A 16,985-nucleotide genomic window follows, 5' to 3' on the forward strand; every position below is an offset into this window, starting at 1 on the left:
ACTCGGGGTGTGGGCGGCCAGTGGCTGATAGGGTAAAGCTACCCGCGAGGGATTGGGGGACTCTCAGGTATAATTTGAGACAACCGCACGCGTCAACCACCTACCGCTGCGCCATCCTGATTTTGTGTTGAATTCACACTTCCGCAACCGAGTCTATAGCCCTCCAGCGCCGCTTGCCGGTCTTCCTGTTCCATCCGAACCAGTCATTGCCATGCAGCGCAACTGCCCGCCGCACTTCCCACCCTACTTTGGTAGGTTATTTTTTTCAGCGATTCTCTCGCAGGCTTCTCCCTCTTGACTGTTCTTTGCTGCTCTTTGCTCGAGAGTGGTTCCCATTCCCTCCAGCGCAACTAACCACCTACTCCCACCCAACTGTGGTAAGTGTTTTCCATTGCTTAGCGGTCACATTTTCGCCGAGTTCTCCCTCTTGACTGTCCTTTGCTGCTTGTTTTGCAAGAAGATTTATGGCAGCCAAGGCGTCGCGGACTTGGGAACTCATTGGCAACGAAGTCGTTGCCGAGATTCCCCAACCACCACGGCTCCCCAATCTTGCCACACCTCCCCCGTCGCGCTCCCCGTAGCCACTGTCGGCTACATTCTCAGATACCGATCTCGAAGCATCGAAGGTAACATCTCAAAAATTTTTGCCTTCATATCCATTGAAGAAAACATCACTAGCTTCCTCCACATCTCTGTTCTTCCACCTTTTCAACCACCTGGTTTCGTTTCCTAAACCAGGGCCAATCATTCCAGATTTTGCCTTCTCTCTCTTTCTCGCATACCAAGCCGAAGGCTCTCCTCATATCCCATTGAAGAAATCGTCGCTGGTTCCCTTCGGTTTTCTGGTAATATTTTTGCTCTTCGGTTTTCTCCATCTGCACTTATTTCCCATACCAGGGCGAAAAACTCGAATTACGATCTTCCCAATTCTCTCATATACTGAGCCAGATTCTAATCCATCTCACTTCGCAGACACCATACATTTTCCTTACCCGAAAACAAATTCTCGACCAACCCGCGATGGCTTCACAAACCAGGACATTGAAGCAAGTTCTGGACAGCCTTTCGGGGCTGCGCCTCCCGTCTGGCCGACTTTTCGAAAGGGATGGCGATTCTCTCCTCGTTGCGCGCCGCATGCTAAGACTTCCCGGCGCCGGCGATCCATACCAGTTTCTGGACAAAGTTGTGGTCCACGACAAGTGTCTCGAGCTGATGGAGAACTGCCACATCCAACGAGACTTGATGTACAATAGCGGGCGCATGGAGGATGTGTTCTGGGAGCGCGTCCAAGCCAGCACGTCCTGGGCCGGGCAGGTTCCCCGACACATCATCCGCACTTTGGCTCTCAAGTTGACCCAGGCCGCTTGGGCGCACCACAAGAATCCCAAGAGCGACATCACGGGCGAGCCGAACGGGTACTGCAAGCTCGCCATCGCCGCCCTCCGCTTCGCCAACGACATCTTCGTGTACGAAGACTTCCTGTGGGAGGACGAAGGGGACCCCGCGCGCCTCAACTTCCAGGAATTCAGGGGGCCTGTCTACCTGCCTAACGGCCGGCTGCACGTCGACAGCGACGGGAAGGCCTACACGCAGCCGGTATTCCCTCTCGCCAGCCTCCGCCATCGCCCGGGTCTGCGCCCGCGCGGATTGAGCTCCAACTACAGGCTGACGAGCGAGGATCCCGAATGGTTCGAGTCTCTCAGGCGCGTTTGACGGCTCCAAGGGACCAGCGACCGAGCAAAGCACGAGCGTCAAGTACCGGGCCTGTGCAGCCACAGAGATGTCCGGCACAAGGAGGCAGTCCACACCCGCCGGGATTGAGACGAAGTGGTATGTCTTGGAACCAATTAACCTCCGTGACGTCCTTCGGATTCTGAGGCGCTGACACATATAGGAGAACAGGAACTGCGTGGGAACGATGGAATTTGGGGAGTGCGAACATGGTGGACTGCTGGATTTGGGAGTCTGATAAATGCGGGATTGTATTCAAAGACGGATGTGATACCCGAGGGCTGAAGGAAAAGTCGGTATTTTCGCAGCCCTCTCTTCTGTTCCTTCAGCCCTTGGGTACTGATACTGTGCAAGGGAGAGGTGTTGAAAGGTCATGCGCATGATCACTTGACCTGAGGGCACTTGGTACTTGTTGGCCTGTTTCATGGGCTCTGAGGGAAGGAGCATGGACCACCAGAGAGGGAAGGTGAGGCTTGCGAAGGCGCTTAGGAGCACTGGGCATCGCGCCCAAACTGAAATACAGCAACGCACTTCCAAGTTCCACCATTTTCAGCTCCCACATGCTCCAGGTTGGAAGGCACGGTGCACGGCATGGGTATGGGGTATTCTCGGGCAGTCTGAGCTTTGAAGCTCGGCCACTCAAGTAACCCACCCACCACCACCAACCCTCACACTCAACTCGCACAACAGATCGGGCGGCCTCCAATCGGCCCGCATTGATGCCCAGCGGCTTACCCCCCATCTTCAGCTTGTATATCCTTTCCTTACCTATCTTACACTAGTGCACCTGCTCAGCACCCCTTACACGCCCAATCAGGTGTATTGTCGTGCCCGCAGCTGTTCGGCCCAAGGTCCCTTCGAGTGGCCCGCAAGATGGGAGCGACCAATCTCCGCCTTGATGGCGTATGCATGCTTCATGCGAGGCGTTCCGAGCCGGGCCGGGCTGAGCAAAAGTGCCAAACGCGGTGCGACGAGGGTCGGCCCAATGACTAAGGTATTTATTCGGTTAGCCCGCTCAAGTCCGGCGAATGCTGGGTCATGAAGAGGGGTCCGCGAACGTGGCTCCTTGTTGGAACTGGCCCTCGAACCCCACTACACTAGAGCAGCGGATCACGGATCACGGATCTACCGAGACTGACGGACCGAGACGCACGTCCTTTCCGCGGCGGAGATGCCACAATTCCTCCGCCTGCGGCGGAAAGTCGCGACAACTGGATCGGCGGCTCAGCAAAGCCAGCCAGAGTCATCACCCGCTGCGGCCTCGTCTTCGAAGGCTTTCCCCTCAGGCATTAAGCCTCTTTGCAGCCCGGCAGGCGCCATCGTCGAGTGCGTACGTCTTTGTTCCTCTATGACGCCTCGCTGATCATTCCTATCCAGCATCGTCTTTGTCCACGGCCTGAATGGCGATCGCGAGAAGACATGGACCGCCAGCGGCGCGCCCGAGCCGTGGCCCAAGGCCCTTCTCCCGTCCGAGCTCCCGATGGCGCGCATCCTCACATTCGGATACGATGCAAACGTGACGGACTTGGGGGGCATGGTGTCGGAGAATCGGATTGGCGACCATGCGTGGAATCTTCTGACGTCTCTCGTGTCGTACCGAGATAGGGATGATACGGTAGGTGCGAGCGGCCGCGTAGACTCGGTACGTTCGACACTGATAAGGGGAGTAGAATGAACGGCCGATCATATTTGTCTGCCACAGCCTAGGGGGTCTGGTTTGCGAGGATGTACGTCTTCTTGGGTTCCCAGGCCACCGCAATCACTAACTCTCTCCTCAGGCACTGTCCACATCCAAACAGCGACCGGAACCACACCACAGCGTTTTCCGGTTGACCCGCGGCATCGCGTTTCTCGGGACACCGCACCACGGGTCAGGGCTGGCACGATGGGCCGAGCGGCTGTCGCGATTCATCGGGATCATCAAGCAGACGAACGTACAAATCGTTGAGGTGCTCAACCGCGACTCAGAGGTGCTCGCGCGGATCCAGGACAGTTTCCACACCATGGTCCAAGCGCGTGACAGGGAGGGCCAGAGGATCGAGATCAGCTGCTTTTTCGAGGAGCTGCCTCTGCCAGGCATCGGCCAGGTGAGTGTGCTGGCGTGACTCTCCACGGCGCGTGGTCTTTTTCTGACGGGCTTGGGCAGGTTGTGCCGCCGGAGTCAGCGAAACTGCCTGGGTATATTCCAATCGGGATCCACAGCGACCACATGGGCATGACCAAATTCGCCAGCGCGGATGACCCGGGGTTTCAGGCAGTTTGCGGAGAGCTTCGTCGGTGGATTAAGCAGCTTGGCAAGGCTGGAGCACCAGGCGGAAATCTACTCCCTCCTGAATCTGGCAGCGCATCCAAGGATGGTGACCGCGGAGCGGGCGAGCTGCATGGGCAAGATGGGCTTCAGAGCGATGCCGCAATGTGTAAGTAGAACGTACGCTGCTGTCTAGACCGGACTAATGAGAGTAGTCCTCGTGCCATACACCTGCAATCCCGACTTCGTCGAGCGCTCCGATATCCTCGAAAAGCTCAAGGACCAACTCGGCCACAGGCAGCGGCCGAGCAAGTTCCACTTGAGAGCCGCACTGTACGGCTTGGGAGGCATCGGGTAAGCGGGGCTGCCCTATTCTCGTCGGCTGCGCTAATATTATATAGGAAAACGCAAATCGCACTGGCATACGCGTACTGGCTGCAAGAGGAGTGTCCAGATGTATCGGTCTTCTGGGTCCACGCGAGTAGCGAAGAACGGTTCCGTCAGTCATACGCATCGATTGCACAAGAATGCCACGTCCCTGGCTACGACGATCCCAAGGCGGACGTGCTGCCACTGCTGAAGAGATGGCTGGAGAGGAAGGATCGCGGCAGGTGGCTGATGGTGATCGACAATGCGGATGATACGCAGCTCATCAGCGGGCCGGGAGGGCTTATGCAGCACGTTCCCGAATGCGCGCACGGGTCTGTTCTCGTGACGACGAGGAACAAGCAGGCAGGCTCGAGGCTCACAAGGAGCGGCCGACTCATTGAGGTCAAGGAAATGGACGACAGCGAGTCGAAAGAGCTACTCGAGAAGAAGCTCGAGGAGCACACAATCGATCCCGACGACTTGTCTACACTTGCAGCTCGGCTGGAGCACCTGCCGCTCGCACTGGTCCAGGCGGCTGCTTTTATGCAGGAGAAGTCGGTGCCGATCAGTGGGTATCTCGAGCTGCTGGAGAAGAGCGACCAAAACCTCGTGGATCTGCTTAGCCAGGACTTTGAGACCGTCGGACGAGACTCGGAGACGCCTCGGGCAGTGACAGAGACGTGGATTCTGTCGTTTGATCAGATTCAGCGGCGGAACCCCTTCGCGGCTGACCTTCTCTCCATCATGGGCCTCCTGGACCGGCACGCCATTCCGTTGGAGTTCCTATCCAGCTATAGCAGCCACCAGACAGAGCAGCAGGCAACGGGAGAAGTACAGCTCACGGAGGCCCTGGGGCTTCTGAAGGCGTTTTCTTTCGTGGTACAGAAGAGGGACCATGGTTTGGACATGCACCGGCTCGTGCAGTTGGTGACGCGGAAGTGGCTTGTCCAGAAGGGCAGGATGAGGCACTTTGCCGGGCAGGCACTGTTGACAGTGTCGCGCTGCTACCCATTCTGGTCATTTAAGAATTGGGCAGTGTGTAGCGCATACCTCGCGCACGCATATGCTGTGCTTGGCCGGGAAGGCACCGGTTCGAGGGACGAGAAACTCGGGAAGGCGCATCTTCTGGACCGTGTTGCGGCATTCCTCCTTTCCCGAGGTACGCTCGAAAGTGCTACGACGTTCCAGGTTGAGGCTGTTGAGCTACTCAAGGAAGTCCTTGGGGCCGATCATCTCGATACGCTGAATAGCATGTTGAAACTGGGGTCAACCTATTTGACCCAGGTCCAGGTGGAGGAAGGCAAGATCATGTGGGTGCAGGTGACGGAGACTATCAAGATGATGCTCGGGGCCGATCATTCCGATACACTAAGCAACATGGCGAACCTGGCGCCGACGTGCTGGAAGTTGGGCCGGTTGGAGGAGGCTGAGAAGCTGCTTATACAGGTGATGGAGAATTTCAAGACGAAGCTTGGGGCCGATCATTTCATGACGCTAACTAGCATGGCGAAGCTGGCGTCAACATACCGGGAACAGGGACGATGGGAGGAGGCCGAGAAGCTGGATTTGCAGGTGATGGAGACTTGCAAGACGAAGCTCGTGGCCGATGATCTCGATATGCTGAATAGCATTGGGTATCTGGCGTACCTGTACCTGGGCCAGGTCTCGACGGAGGATACCAAGAAGCTTATTGTGCAGTGGTTCGAGATCCCGGAGACGAAGCTCGGGGCCGATCATCCCAACCTACTAACCAGCATTGAGAACCTGAGGTCGACAGCGTACCGGAGGCAGGGACGGTGGGAGGAGGAGGCCAGGAAGCTGCTTGGACAGCTGATAGAGACTTTCAAGACGAAGTTCGGGGCCGATCATCCTACCACACTAACCAGCATTGAGAACCTGGGGTCGATGCACCAGAAGCAGGGACGGTGGGTGGAGGCGGTCGAGAAACTGCTTGAACAGTTGGTGGGGATTCTCAAGATTCCGAAGCTCGGGGCCGATCATCCTAGCACACTAACCAGCATTGAGAACCTGGGGTCGATGCACCAGAAGCAGGGACGGTGGGAGGAGGAGGCCGAGAAACTGCTTGGACAGTTGGTGGAGACTCTCAAGATTCCGAAGCTCGGGGCCGATCATCCTAGCGCACAGGCCAGCAGCGAGCCTGCTGTCGACGTACTTGGGCCACCTGCAGGGCCGGTTGGGAGAAGCGTAGGAACTTCAAGCGAAGGAACCTGAAATGTGTGCGAAGAAGCTAGGTCAAAGGCACCCTGAAACGCCGCTCGGCATGGAGGATCTCAGCATAACGGATCTCGCCTTGATTTGGAAGTGCATGGGTCGTTGCGAAGACGCTCTTCGCCTACTCGCAACTTGCCTTGATCTCCGGCAACAGGCATTGGGCGTAGGCCATCCACACACAGCGTCGACGCTGTCAACTCCGAAGGCGTGGCGGGAGGAGAACGAACAACTACTAGTAGAGTAGGTAGTCTCGATTGTTGTAGTCTAAAACGCGTCAGTTAATTCTGTGGATCTCTGCAGTTTATTTTATCTTGCAGTCATGGTTTGCGCCAGTGGCATGACAATGCCCGTGTCCCTGTCGTGTGGCATGAAGGCTTTTGCTTATTCTTCTTGTTCCCGGCTTAGCTCAGGAGGGCAGTGACGCGCTGTGCTGGACTGTGTTGAACAATGGACAGTGGGAGCAAGCAGGGCTCAAGACAACGGAAAGAGTAAGAAGCAGAAGCCGATTTCGCTCGTGGCTGTAGGAAAATTGCAAACAACTGCTTTTACATATATCCCCTCGGCCTATGGTCACGGCTCCTGCCCGTGTCCATCGGACGTAGTTTGCCAAAGATCAGACTGCCTTAGCATGCTATTATTCGTTTCCTCGGAGCTTTTCGCTGCAGGGTGCCACAGGAATAGAGCATAGCCATTTTTAGTTTTATATGCTGACTGTTCTCGGCTCTTCAAGCTGGCGTCGCCAAGTACTGATCTCTCGCATTGACGCTTGTGGCATCGGGAGTCGTGCGCTTGTGGTCTCGGCACATTTCTGGAAATGTCACGGCTCAAGTATCCGCTTGCAATTCGATCGTGCCGAACCAAACCGCCCCAAAGCTGAGCACGGAAATCCGCGAAGCCAGGCAGTTGTCAACATTTTGGGACACCCAGCCAACCCCAAAGGTCGAGCTACATGACTGGATATAGTAATAAACATACATTGCGCTTAGGCTCGGCAACTCAACTCTTCCCCCGAGCACTTGCGAGCATCTACCCGGAGTTGACCACACCGAGAAGCTACTAAGTGACCGGGCTTAAGTAACCGGTCTAGCTTTCAGTCAAGCTAGTATCTTTTTCGCATTGTCTTAGCACGTCTTGTGTTCGTTGTATCGCATACCGCGCCCGATTTGACAGCCAGTTACTCTGCATCTTACGCCAAATAGTCCGAGGCGACGATTAAGGCAGCGGGGCAGGCGCAAGAAGTCTCCTTGGCAAAGGCTTCAAGCCCCTGATTTAGCAGGGATATACACAAGACATTGGGAATCTACGGCATCTGCAACGATCCACCAGAGCCATAGTAGTACGAAGCTATCGTGCGCTTCGTATAGCACTCTGCAAGTGCCCTCTTCCTGCAAGGAACGTGGTGATATCTGTGGATTCTTTCCACTAGAGGACTCTGGTCTTTCGTTTGTCGTTGGGATAAACTTGCCAAGACCGGGCTCCAAGCTGCGCCACAAGGCGAGGCCCTGGGCCCCACTTTCGGCAGAATCCAACCTCAATCCCTGTCATGACTGAAATTCTCTTCGCGACTCCGCGACTTAGCTGGCCCGAAGTCATTGACTTGGGCAAATCTTCCAGCTAAATTACCTTCACCGCGCAGATGAGACAAGCAAGGAAGCGAGTTGGATAGTAGCAGAAGCCACCAACATCCGGGTGCAATCAGAAATCCTGTCGGATCCTTCGCCTTCGCCTCGTAGCAGAATGGCGCCGCCACACACCAACCAATGTTCATCTTTCCTCAGGCTGCCATGAGCACATTCATGATTCACCTCTTCCGCTACTCCAGTGGTGTCTTTTCGGGATGTAGCATCCGCAGCAACACAGGCGCCAAGTCATGCTCAATTAGGCTCGGCATCCTCTTTTGCGCCTAACCGCCGGATCACCTCGTGATTCTGCTCGTTGGAGCATAACGCAATGATCTTGCGCTTTGGTCTTGACTATTGGCCTTCAATCTATAATCGCGAAAACCATGGTCGGAGGAAATGGTGCAAAGGGTGTTACGAGCGGGAAGTGATCCACGCCGTGCTCAGGTTTTTGCCGAAGACGTTATCACACTTATCACCACGCATCTTGGAAAATCCATTCGCACTGAAGTCCAAGGTGTTGAATTCAGCCCGGGGACATGCGGCGGGCTTCCACAGGACTGGAAGGCTGGAAACGACACATGCCAGCATGCCAAGCGCCATCGCGAGAAACGTGCAGAGGTAAACTTCCTACCTTCCTCATTTGGCAACCCCTGTCGGGGCTTTCGCGTCGATTAGCGGCTTGGCGTGCCCACAGGTCGGCCGAGTCTCAAACTGCCAAGCAGCCCGCAACGCGCGTTATCTGTGCCGCCGCTCCTCCGTTGAAGCACTTGTTTGCTACCTACCTCCATGTAACCAATGCCAAGCAGCTGTCGCTGTGCTTCCCGACGATTGCTGTCTGGAACACCGGGGGGGTTCTGTTATTCTGTTTGCCTGTGCGACCGACCCGACAGATGACAGCCCGCCCGGGCTGACGCCGGGCTGCTGACATTCGAGCCTCATTGATGCCCCGCAATTCGCGATCACGTCAGAGCAACCTGGAAGCAGCTGAGAATACCTTCCCAAAACTGGAATCTCAACGGCCAACCACAGCAGCTCGCCACCCTGCACGCCGCCCCATTGCCCGTTATCAGATGCCATGCTCCCAAGGCTTGGCGGTGCGGACAGCACGGGCAAAGGAACCCAAAATGTCGGGGAGGATCAGCCTGGTCCCTGCCGGGTCTGCATACCAATTGCAAGGCGAGGGGGGGGTGGTTGGATTTCCCCATTGAAACACCGGGAGAGAGCCCGATGGTAGCCTTCTCAACGCCTGCGTGCGTGTCGTATATGACTGCCAAGTCCTCCCCCGCAGCCTGCCCTTGCGGCTCTCATGCTTGACTTTCTCTTCGTCGAGCGCGTCGAGTTTCGGACCCAGACCAGCTCAGACAGACTCGGTAGCCCACCATGGCCGCCTTCTTTAGCAAGTGGCGCAGCGATGAGAAAGGCGGCGCTGTGGAAGCAACGCCCGGCCAGCCGGAGTTAAGCAACGAGGAGGCGGTCGTCGACGAGGCCCAGAATGATCTGCACCGGGAGATGAAGCCTCGGCAGCTGAGTGCGCGCACCCTCCTGCCGACAGGCGATCGGACGATGTCAACGAATGATCACTGACAGAGCGGCCTTGATGCAGATATGATGGCCATTGCCGGCGCAATAGGAACCGGTAAGGAAAAGGACGGCCTCTGCGGTGCCAGGCCACCGAACACTGACGTTTCCCCCACAAGGACTCATCATCGGCACCGGCACGTCGCTCAAGTTCGGGCCGGGGTCCCTGCTGATCGGGTACGCCGTCATGGGCTTTGTCGTCTACGTGGTCATGGTCGCGCTCGGCGAGATGGGCGCCTTCCTGCCCATCAAGAAGAGCTTCTCGGGCTACGCGACGCGCTTCGTCGACCCGGCCATGGGGTTCTCCACCGGATGGAACTACTTCTTCAAATACGTGATCGTGCTGCCGAACAACCTGACCGCGACCGGCATTCTGCTGCAGTATTGGCTGCCCAACATCAACGTGTCGGTTTGGATTGTGGTCTTCGGCGTGGTTATCATCGCCCTCAATGTGCGTCCCACTGACAGGGGTCGTTGAAAACGCAACTTGCTGACCGTTTTCCCAGCTCATCCACGTCTCCTTCTTCGGAGAAGCCGAGTTCTGGATGTCCCTGGTCAAGGCGCTCGTCATCATCATGCTGGTCCTGCTCTGCTTCATCATTGCCCTTGGCGGCGGGCCCAACGGCGTGCGCACCGGGTTCTGGTTCTGGCACGATCCGGGCGCCTTTGCCGAGTACTCGGTCATCCTCAACAAGCAGACGCATGTGATCCCCGGCGACACCGGCCGCTTCCTGGGCGTCTGGGCCTGCATCGTCCAGGCGACGTTTGCCTACCTCGGCACCGAGCTCGTCGGTGTGGCCTTCGGCGAGACGCCGAACCCGCGCAAGAACGTGCCCCGCGCCGTCAACCAGACCCTTCTCCGGATCGTCTTCTTCTACATCACCGGCGTGCTGGTCCTGGGCATGGCCGTCCCCTACAACAGCCCCAAGCTCCTGGCGGCGACGCAGGCGGGGACAAGCGGCTGTAGGTTTTCCCTGCCCGCGCCCACTTCCCCCCGCCCTAGGATCCGCGCCCCTTTGTAGCATGCTAACAAATTCCTGCCCAGTGGCCTCCCCCTTCGTCGTGGCCGCCAACGTGGCGGGCGTCTCCAAGCTGGGCGACGCCGTCAACGGGCTCCTGCTGATCTTCACCGTCTCGGCCGCCAACTCGGACGTCTACCTCGCCTCGCGCACCGCCTGGGCCCTCGGCAAGGACGGCCAGGCGCCGCGCCTGCTGGGGCGCACCAACAGCCTGGGCGTGCCGGTGCCCGCCGTCGCGCTGGCCTCGCTGTTCATCGCGCTCGGCTTCATGAACGCGACCAAGTCGTCCGCGACCGTGTTCGGGTACTTCGTCTCGCTGGTCACCGTCTTCGGCGCGCTCAACTGGGTCGCCGTGCTGGTCAGCTACCTGGCCATGGTCAACGCGATGCGCGTGCAGGGCGTCCCCCGCGAGATCATGCCGTACCGCAACCCGCTGCTGCCCTGGGGCGCCTACTTCGCGCTGTTCGTGACGGTGCTGGTCATCGTGTTCAACGGCTACGCCGCGTTCGTGCCCCACTTCCAGGTCGATAAGTTCCTGACCAGCTACATTGGCATCCCGGTGTACGTGATCAACGTGCTGTGGTGGAAGGCGGTCAAGAGGACGAAGAGGGTCCGGCCCGAGGACGTCGACTTGGTTACGGGGCGGCGGACATGACGGGTGCGCTGGGTCAGTGCCTTCATGGATCCGGTAAAATATACGAAGTAAATGTGATGACATGAAGCCACCCATGCCTATCTGTTTGGTTGTGCGAAACCATTGAAGCAATCTGACTACCTTCGCGTCTTTACCGATCAAGACAGTCGCACCGGCCATCACTTTCTTTGCTCTGTTTACTTGGCCAGCGTGGTAACATCAGGTCGCCTGCGTACTATAGGTAAGCCGCGCTGTGGGACCGAAGCTCGGCGTGGAGCGTGCCTCCTCTCCATCTCCCATGTTTTCATGGCCTGCCCCTGAGCTCCCGCAGAACCCCAACCCTGAACCATCCAGGGCAATGACGTAGCCTGCGAGGAACATGCTCCGTCCAAACTCGGAGCGCCGCCATTCCCGATATGCCGTCCACCTACCTGGCTCCCGAGTTCCTTGCTGCTTGTGCTCACATCCGCTTCATTCTCCCTCTGTCGCGCACACTCCCTTACGGCAATTTACCTGCACCAGTCAGTCATTTCCGGTAAGCCACCTGGCCGACCGTTGATGCGGGGTATCAGCGCCCTGCGCCCCGCTTGCATCTTCGCAAACCCGCAAGCTGCCGCACGCAATCGCCGCTCATCCTATTGCTCACCCTCATTCTCGACAACGCCAGTTGCCGCTGCCATACATTCATCCCACCGCCGCGCTCACGCCCCAACACACCAACACCATCCATCAGCCCCCACCAAACTCCATCGTCCCGCCAGGATGACCAAAACCCAGGAACCGGTCATCACCTCGGTGGCCGACCTGCCCACCTCCGAGGCAAAGTGGGTGACGCTGCAAAAGATCTCCTACATCGACCAGACCGGCACGCCGCGCACGTGGGAGGTGGCGTCGCGCAAGACGCGCGCGGCGTCGGCGGGCGTGGACGCGGTGGCCATGGGCAACGTGCTGCTGCACCCGGCGCGCCCGCCCGCGACGCTGCTGGTCATCCAGTACCGCCCGCCGCTGGACGCCTACACGGTCGAGTGGCCGGCCGGGCTGGTCGACGAGGGCGAGACGGCCGAGCAGGCGGCCGTGCGCGAGTTCCGGGAGGAGACGGGTTACGCGTGCGAGGTCGTCGGCGTCAGCCCCGTGCAGGCGGCCGACCCCGGGCTGAGCAGCGCCAATATGCAGCTTGTCATGGTGGAGGTGCGGCTCGGCGAGGAGGAGGCGCTGCCGGAGCAAAGGCTCGAGGATGGCGAGCATATCCAGCGGGTTGTCGTGCCGCTGGCTGAGCTGTATGACCGGCTGATGGAGTACAGCAGGAGGGAGCGGACGGTGGTCTCGGCGAAGTTGTTCCATTTTGCGGCGGGGATGCATTTCGCGAAGACACAGGCGGAGAAGTACGGGATATGAGACGGCGCGGCATGATGGTCACGGATGAGGTGGCGGTCTCCTGGACAGAGACACCTGCCAGGGCTGAACTTCCAAGCTCTCCGCGGTGGATGGCTTGGATTCGGGCATGGTCAACGACTACTGCCATAGAGAATAACCTGGAAACGGCTTGCCAACTTGGCCCCGGTTTTAGATAAATGCACATGATTGGGAAGGCGTACGGTTGTGGCCCTCGAAAGACGACTCAACTTCGACTGTTGAGACGAGAGACGCACGTAGGTATTTTATGTACATTTCGCACGTATACCCCATACAGTACTGTGGAGAAGTGTTGGAAGCAATGCGGATCAAGTTGCAGCCATGCATTGCTGCAGGAAATAGGCGGGATTTGGCAGATATCAACTCGTTTCAGGCTTCACTTGTGGGGAACCGATAAGTGCGCATAAGCCGATGATTTGATATAACTCCATGCTATTATTAGCTCTCCCATTCGTCGTGTCCAACGTGGACTCACACGGCGGGAGGGAAGAGAGATCATGCCAATGAGGGAGGTCATGCCGTGGAATCGCTGGTCACTGAGAGAACAGAGGTGAATCTTCGATGCAAGGAACATGTGGACAAATGGATCGCCCCCGCGTCTGTGAGGTGCCAGGGTCACCCTTCGCCAAGACTGCCCCACTTTTGGTGCACTGTTGCCAGGCCGCCCTTAGCGTCCACGCCAGGACGCCAAGCCAAACAGCCTCCGCCAGAATGGGGATCCTCCTTCCTCATCGACGACACCGCATCGACCGACTGACGACGACCAACTTCGACCGACGACAACCGACGACAACGGCGCGCAAAAGGTAAGTAGGACTCGAGCTCTGCGACAGCTCGATATCGACTATTTGCGGCACCGTGGACCGCCATTTTCGCCCGTCTGGACTCTGGAACCCCCGGCGCCGCCCGCTTGGGTATGTTGTTCCCTCGCGATCACGGCAAAAGGCGGGAGTTGTTGACCCGACTGCCCACCAGAATCGCACCCCGACGACCCTGAATGCGATAATTAATCACTCATCGCACTCTGTGCGCTGGACGCTTTCGACGATAACGACGAACGACTTTTCTTTATTTTGTTACGATACCCGTTGCAGCGCTCTCTTCTCAACTGCCCTCCTTTGCCCCTGCAACCACATGCGAAGCAGCGCACCACAGCACGTCGCCGCGTAAACAAGCCAGATGTCCGAGCCACCGTCATCGCCCCCGAGACCTGGAGCCAGTGTCGAGGATGCCTTGGCTTGGTACAAGGCGCAGTACGAGGCGCTGGAGGCCGAGCTGTCTGAGTTCCAGGCCTCAAGCAAGGAGCTGGAAGCCGAGCTGGAGAAGGACCTAGATGCGGCCGACAAGAGGGAGCGGGCGCTGTTGCAGAAAGCGGAAGGGTTGGCCTATGAGGTGGAGGAGTGGAAGGTGTGCCGATCCTGGAGAACAGCAATCGCGTCATGAGGCTTGTCTGGCTGACGCCGACTCTTTTCTGCAGCGGAAATACAAGGAATCGAAAGCCGAGGCAAACACGGCTCAGAGCACGCTCGAGAAAGAGATCACGAACCTCCGCGACGCAAACAGGACCCTCCAGCTCAAGCTGCGGGACATCGAAGTGGCCAACGATGACTTCGAACGCCAGGCGCGGACAACCACGTCTTCGCTAGAAGACCTCGAATCCAAATACAATGTCGCGATTGAAAGAGGCGTCATGCTAGAGGAAGAGATCAAGATCGGCGAGCAGGAGAGAGAGAAGCTACGGGTTGAGGCCCAAAGGCTGCGAGAAGAACTAGCCGACCTCAAGATCGAAGCCGAGATCCTCCAAGACAAGATCAAGAAACAGGAGTCCCGCCATCTCTCAGGCATCTCGACCGATGCTTCTTCGCTCCCGGGGTCGCCCTCTTTCTGCAACTCGCCACACTCGACCGCAAGCTCCCCGATGATCATGACCCCGCCGGATACCAAGTCTCTGTCGACCGCAGACACCGCCTCCGACCTGCAAGATCCGCCATCGCCTCCCATGTCTGATGCCTCGGTGCCTTTGCCCAAGATCAATGGGCTCAAGACGCCAGCTTCGCAGAGGAAGAGCCGGCTTCCCTCCGCAGATAACAGCATCACGCCGAAGCCGAGGAGCTTCACGGCATCTACGTCCTCCTCCCGGACGACCCGCGTGGTGACCACTTCGAGTGCGATGCGGACGCCCGCCCACCGCAGCTCGGCGGCGAAATCGACCCGTGCACCGTCCCACAGGATCCCGCCTTCCAACTCCCTCACTCACATTCGCACACTCACTGCCCAGATGCAGCGGCTCGAAGCTCGCGTGCAATCCGCGCGCTCCAAGCTCCCAGGGCCTGTCGGCACACCACCTCGCTCCTCCCCGCGAGGTGTCATGAGCGTGCCCTCGACCGTCACGATCCGGAGTCGCCGAAGGGCCGTTGGTTCCACGGCCTCGTCCAGCGCCGCCAGCCTAGCCGGCTCCGAGACCACTCCCTCCCAGCCGCGCCACGCCCCGTCCGAGTCCCGCAGCAGCATCTCGTCCAGCACAGGCCAGCACGTCCCCCGACTTAGCACGTCGGGCGTCTCGCGCCTGTCCTTTGGCCCGCTGCCCAACCGCACCCCCACCACGGCCACCCACCCCAACGCCGACCCGGACATGTCCCGCCCCAGCAGCCGAGCTAGCATCTCGAGCTACACCCGCCCCGCCAGCCGCACCGACTCCCACGCCGGCGCCGCCGCAGGCAGCATCATGCCCCCGCCCCGGCCCGTGAGCCGCGCCAGCCTGGCCGGCTCGCGCACGCCGCTCAGCAGGCCGCGCAGCAGCCTCGGCATGTACGGCCAAGCGCAGCACGGCCAACACGCGCACAGCGGCAGCGTGAGCTACAGCACGGCCGAGGCCGACGAGCTCGAGACGCCGCCGGGCACCACCACCACCCCCGCCGGCAGCAGCAGCAGCAACAGGCGCGGCACGTTCAGCCGCGCCGAGTCGGAGAGCGGGGTCCGCCTGCCCAGCAGCTCCATCCCGGTGCCGACCGCGAGGAGGCAGAGCGCCGGCGCGTCGTCGGTCTCGGGCGCCGTGAGGCGGACCAGCGGAGCGAGTACCCGGGTGTTGGAGGACTTGGGGGAGACGTATTGATTGCTTTCGTTCGTTGATGGAGTTGGGCTGATTAATCAACTTTTTCCTTTTCCTTTGTTGATGATTGGATGGAGTGATGAACGGGTGGATGGACGGGTGGGTGCGGGTGCGGTTATCAGTCCTTTTGGTTGTTGTCCTGCTGCTGCTGCTGCTGCTGCTGCTGCTGCTGCTGCTGTCTTGTGCTCTCTGGTCGGTTGGGCGTGAGGAGCGGATACCTTGGGTTCCATATGTTTTTGGTGCTGATTGTGGAATACCTTATACATTAACATATACTTAGTTGGTTTCTCTTTTGTACACCTTTGTTTTCCGCGCTGTCCGGTGTGCTGCTATGGCGTTTCTTGGTTTGTGGCGCGATGATGGCACCGGATGTACATGTCCCATGTTCCCGTTTTCCCATTACTGGGGCGGGGCGGCACTTTGGGATGATGCATTTCCCTCCGTACACTACTGGAACTACCTACCCTCGTTCCTTTTGGTTCGGACTGCATGAATCGGATCGGTTTGTTTACAGACTGGATGGGAGCATGGAGAGGGGTTGCTGGTGCGGACTGGACGGATACCCGGTTTCGAGGGTCTTCCACTCTCTCCCTCCCTTGGATTCTGGGTTGTTTGGAGCGGACTGGGCAGTCATTGATCACAGTTAACGTTAATACCCACCGCCATGGTTCCCTGTTTCTTTGGAGTCCGAATGAATGTGTGCTTGGTGACTTCTCGACTTAGGCCTTTGGCGGGCGGGTGTGCCCCGATGTTTGACGCTGCATGAGATGGATACAAAGGGGTGTGCGGTCGACGGATTACCGTACGTCGTGTGGCCCCGTCGCAGTCGCTGGAATGACCGTTAACTGACGGCGGGAGAAAACAATAAAATAATACGGGATGGGGGAAGGAGGGAAGAGAGGCTGGAGAAATAACGGGGGCTTGGACCAGCAAACCAACTTCCGCGGCACAAGAGCAATGGCGTGATCTGGTCAACAGACGAAAGGGAGGAAGAGAAGAGGAAAAGAGGAGAAGTAATGAAGAGAAGCAA

The 16,985-nt window shown here is 58.4% G+C and overlaps 5 protein-coding genes across 5 annotated transcripts; all 5 read left to right on the top strand.

Annotated features, from left to right (window-relative positions):
* Nucleotides 1–1,161: 1,161 nt before the first annotated feature.
* On the top strand, nucleotides 1,162–1,482 carry THITE_27997 (uncharacterized protein; the record flags this gene model as incomplete). The annotated part of the gene is made up of 1 exon (XM_003654999.1): nucleotides 1,162–1,482. A coding segment is annotated over one exon (321 nt), but the record flags the coding sequence as incomplete, so codon positions are not given.
* Nucleotides 1,483–2,902: 1,420 nt separating this feature from the next.
* THITE_121486 (uncharacterized protein) lies at nucleotides 2,903–6,824 on the top strand (the record flags this gene model as incomplete). Its single annotated transcript, XM_003655000.1, has 7 exons — nucleotides 2,903–3,057; nucleotides 3,109–3,346; nucleotides 3,510–3,818; nucleotides 3,878–4,008; nucleotides 4,190–4,333; nucleotides 4,381–6,126; nucleotides 6,644–6,824. 7 exons carry the CDS (start codon nucleotides 2,903–2,905, stop codon nucleotides 6,822–6,824), a joined length of 2,904 nt encoding a protein of 967 aa, XP_003655048.1.
* Nucleotides 6,825–9,468: 2,644 nt separating this feature from the next.
* On the top strand, nucleotides 9,469–11,802 carry THITE_2118290 (uncharacterized protein). The gene is made up of 5 exons (XM_003655001.1): nucleotides 9,469–9,730; nucleotides 9,806–9,838; nucleotides 9,900–10,231; nucleotides 10,287–10,743; nucleotides 10,826–11,802. Exons 1-5 carry the CDS (start codon nucleotides 9,583–9,585, stop codon nucleotides 11,452–11,454), a joined length of 1,599 nt encoding a protein of 532 aa, XP_003655049.1. The 5' UTR covers nucleotides 9,469–9,582; the 3' UTR covers nucleotides 11,455–11,802.
* THITE_2118293 (uncharacterized protein) lies at nucleotides 11,803–12,916 on the top strand. Its single transcript, XM_003655002.1, has one exon. The coding sequence runs from the start codon at nucleotides 12,196–12,198 to the stop codon at nucleotides 12,826–12,828; it is 633 nt and encodes a 210-aa protein (XP_003655050.1). The 5' UTR covers nucleotides 11,803–12,195; the 3' UTR covers nucleotides 12,829–12,916.
* Nucleotides 12,917–13,901: 985 nt separating this feature from the next.
* Nucleotides 13,902–16,122, top strand: THITE_2118294 (uncharacterized protein). The gene is made up of 2 exons (XM_003655003.1): nucleotides 13,902–14,253; nucleotides 14,324–16,122. The coding sequence occupies exons 1-2, from the start codon at nucleotides 14,026–14,028 to the stop codon at nucleotides 15,956–15,958; spliced, it is 1,863 nt and encodes a 620-aa protein (XP_003655051.1). The 5' UTR covers nucleotides 13,902–14,025; the 3' UTR covers nucleotides 15,959–16,122.
* Nucleotides 16,123–16,985: the final 863 nt, after the last annotated feature.

This window comes from Thermothielavioides terrestris, chromosome 4, assembly GCF_000226115.1.
Source record: "Thermothielavioides terrestris NRRL 8126 chromosome 4, complete sequence".
NCBI lineage: Eukaryota > Fungi > Ascomycota > Sordariomycetes > Sordariales > Chaetomiaceae > Thermothielavioides > Thermothielavioides terrestris.

Bases quoted from the DNA above. Each gene is read 5' to 3' on its own strand.
- THITE_2118290 (XM_003655001.1), top strand. From the start codon at position 9,583: ATGGCCGCCTTCTTTAGCAAGTGGCGCAGCGATGAGAAAGGCGGCGCT. The intron at 9,839-9,899 runs GTAAGGAAAAGG...TTCCCCCACAAG, and splicing joins TGCCGGCGCAATAGGAACCG to GACTCATCATCGGCACCGGC. The intron at 10,744-10,825 runs GTAGGTTTTCCC...ATTCCTGCCCAG, and splicing joins GCAGGCGGGGACAAGCGGCT to TGGCCTCCCCCTTCGTCGTG.
- THITE_2118293 (XM_003655002.1), top strand. From the start codon at position 12,196: ATGACCAAAACCCAGGAACCGGTCATCACCTCGGTGGCCGACCTGCCC.
- THITE_2118294 (XM_003655003.1), top strand. From the start codon at position 14,026: ATGTCCGAGCCACCGTCATCGCCCCCGAGACCTGGAGCCAGTGTCGAG. The intron at 14,254-14,323 runs GTGTGCCGATCC...TCTTTTCTGCAG, and splicing joins ATGAGGTGGAGGAGTGGAAG to CGGAAATACAAGGAATCGAA.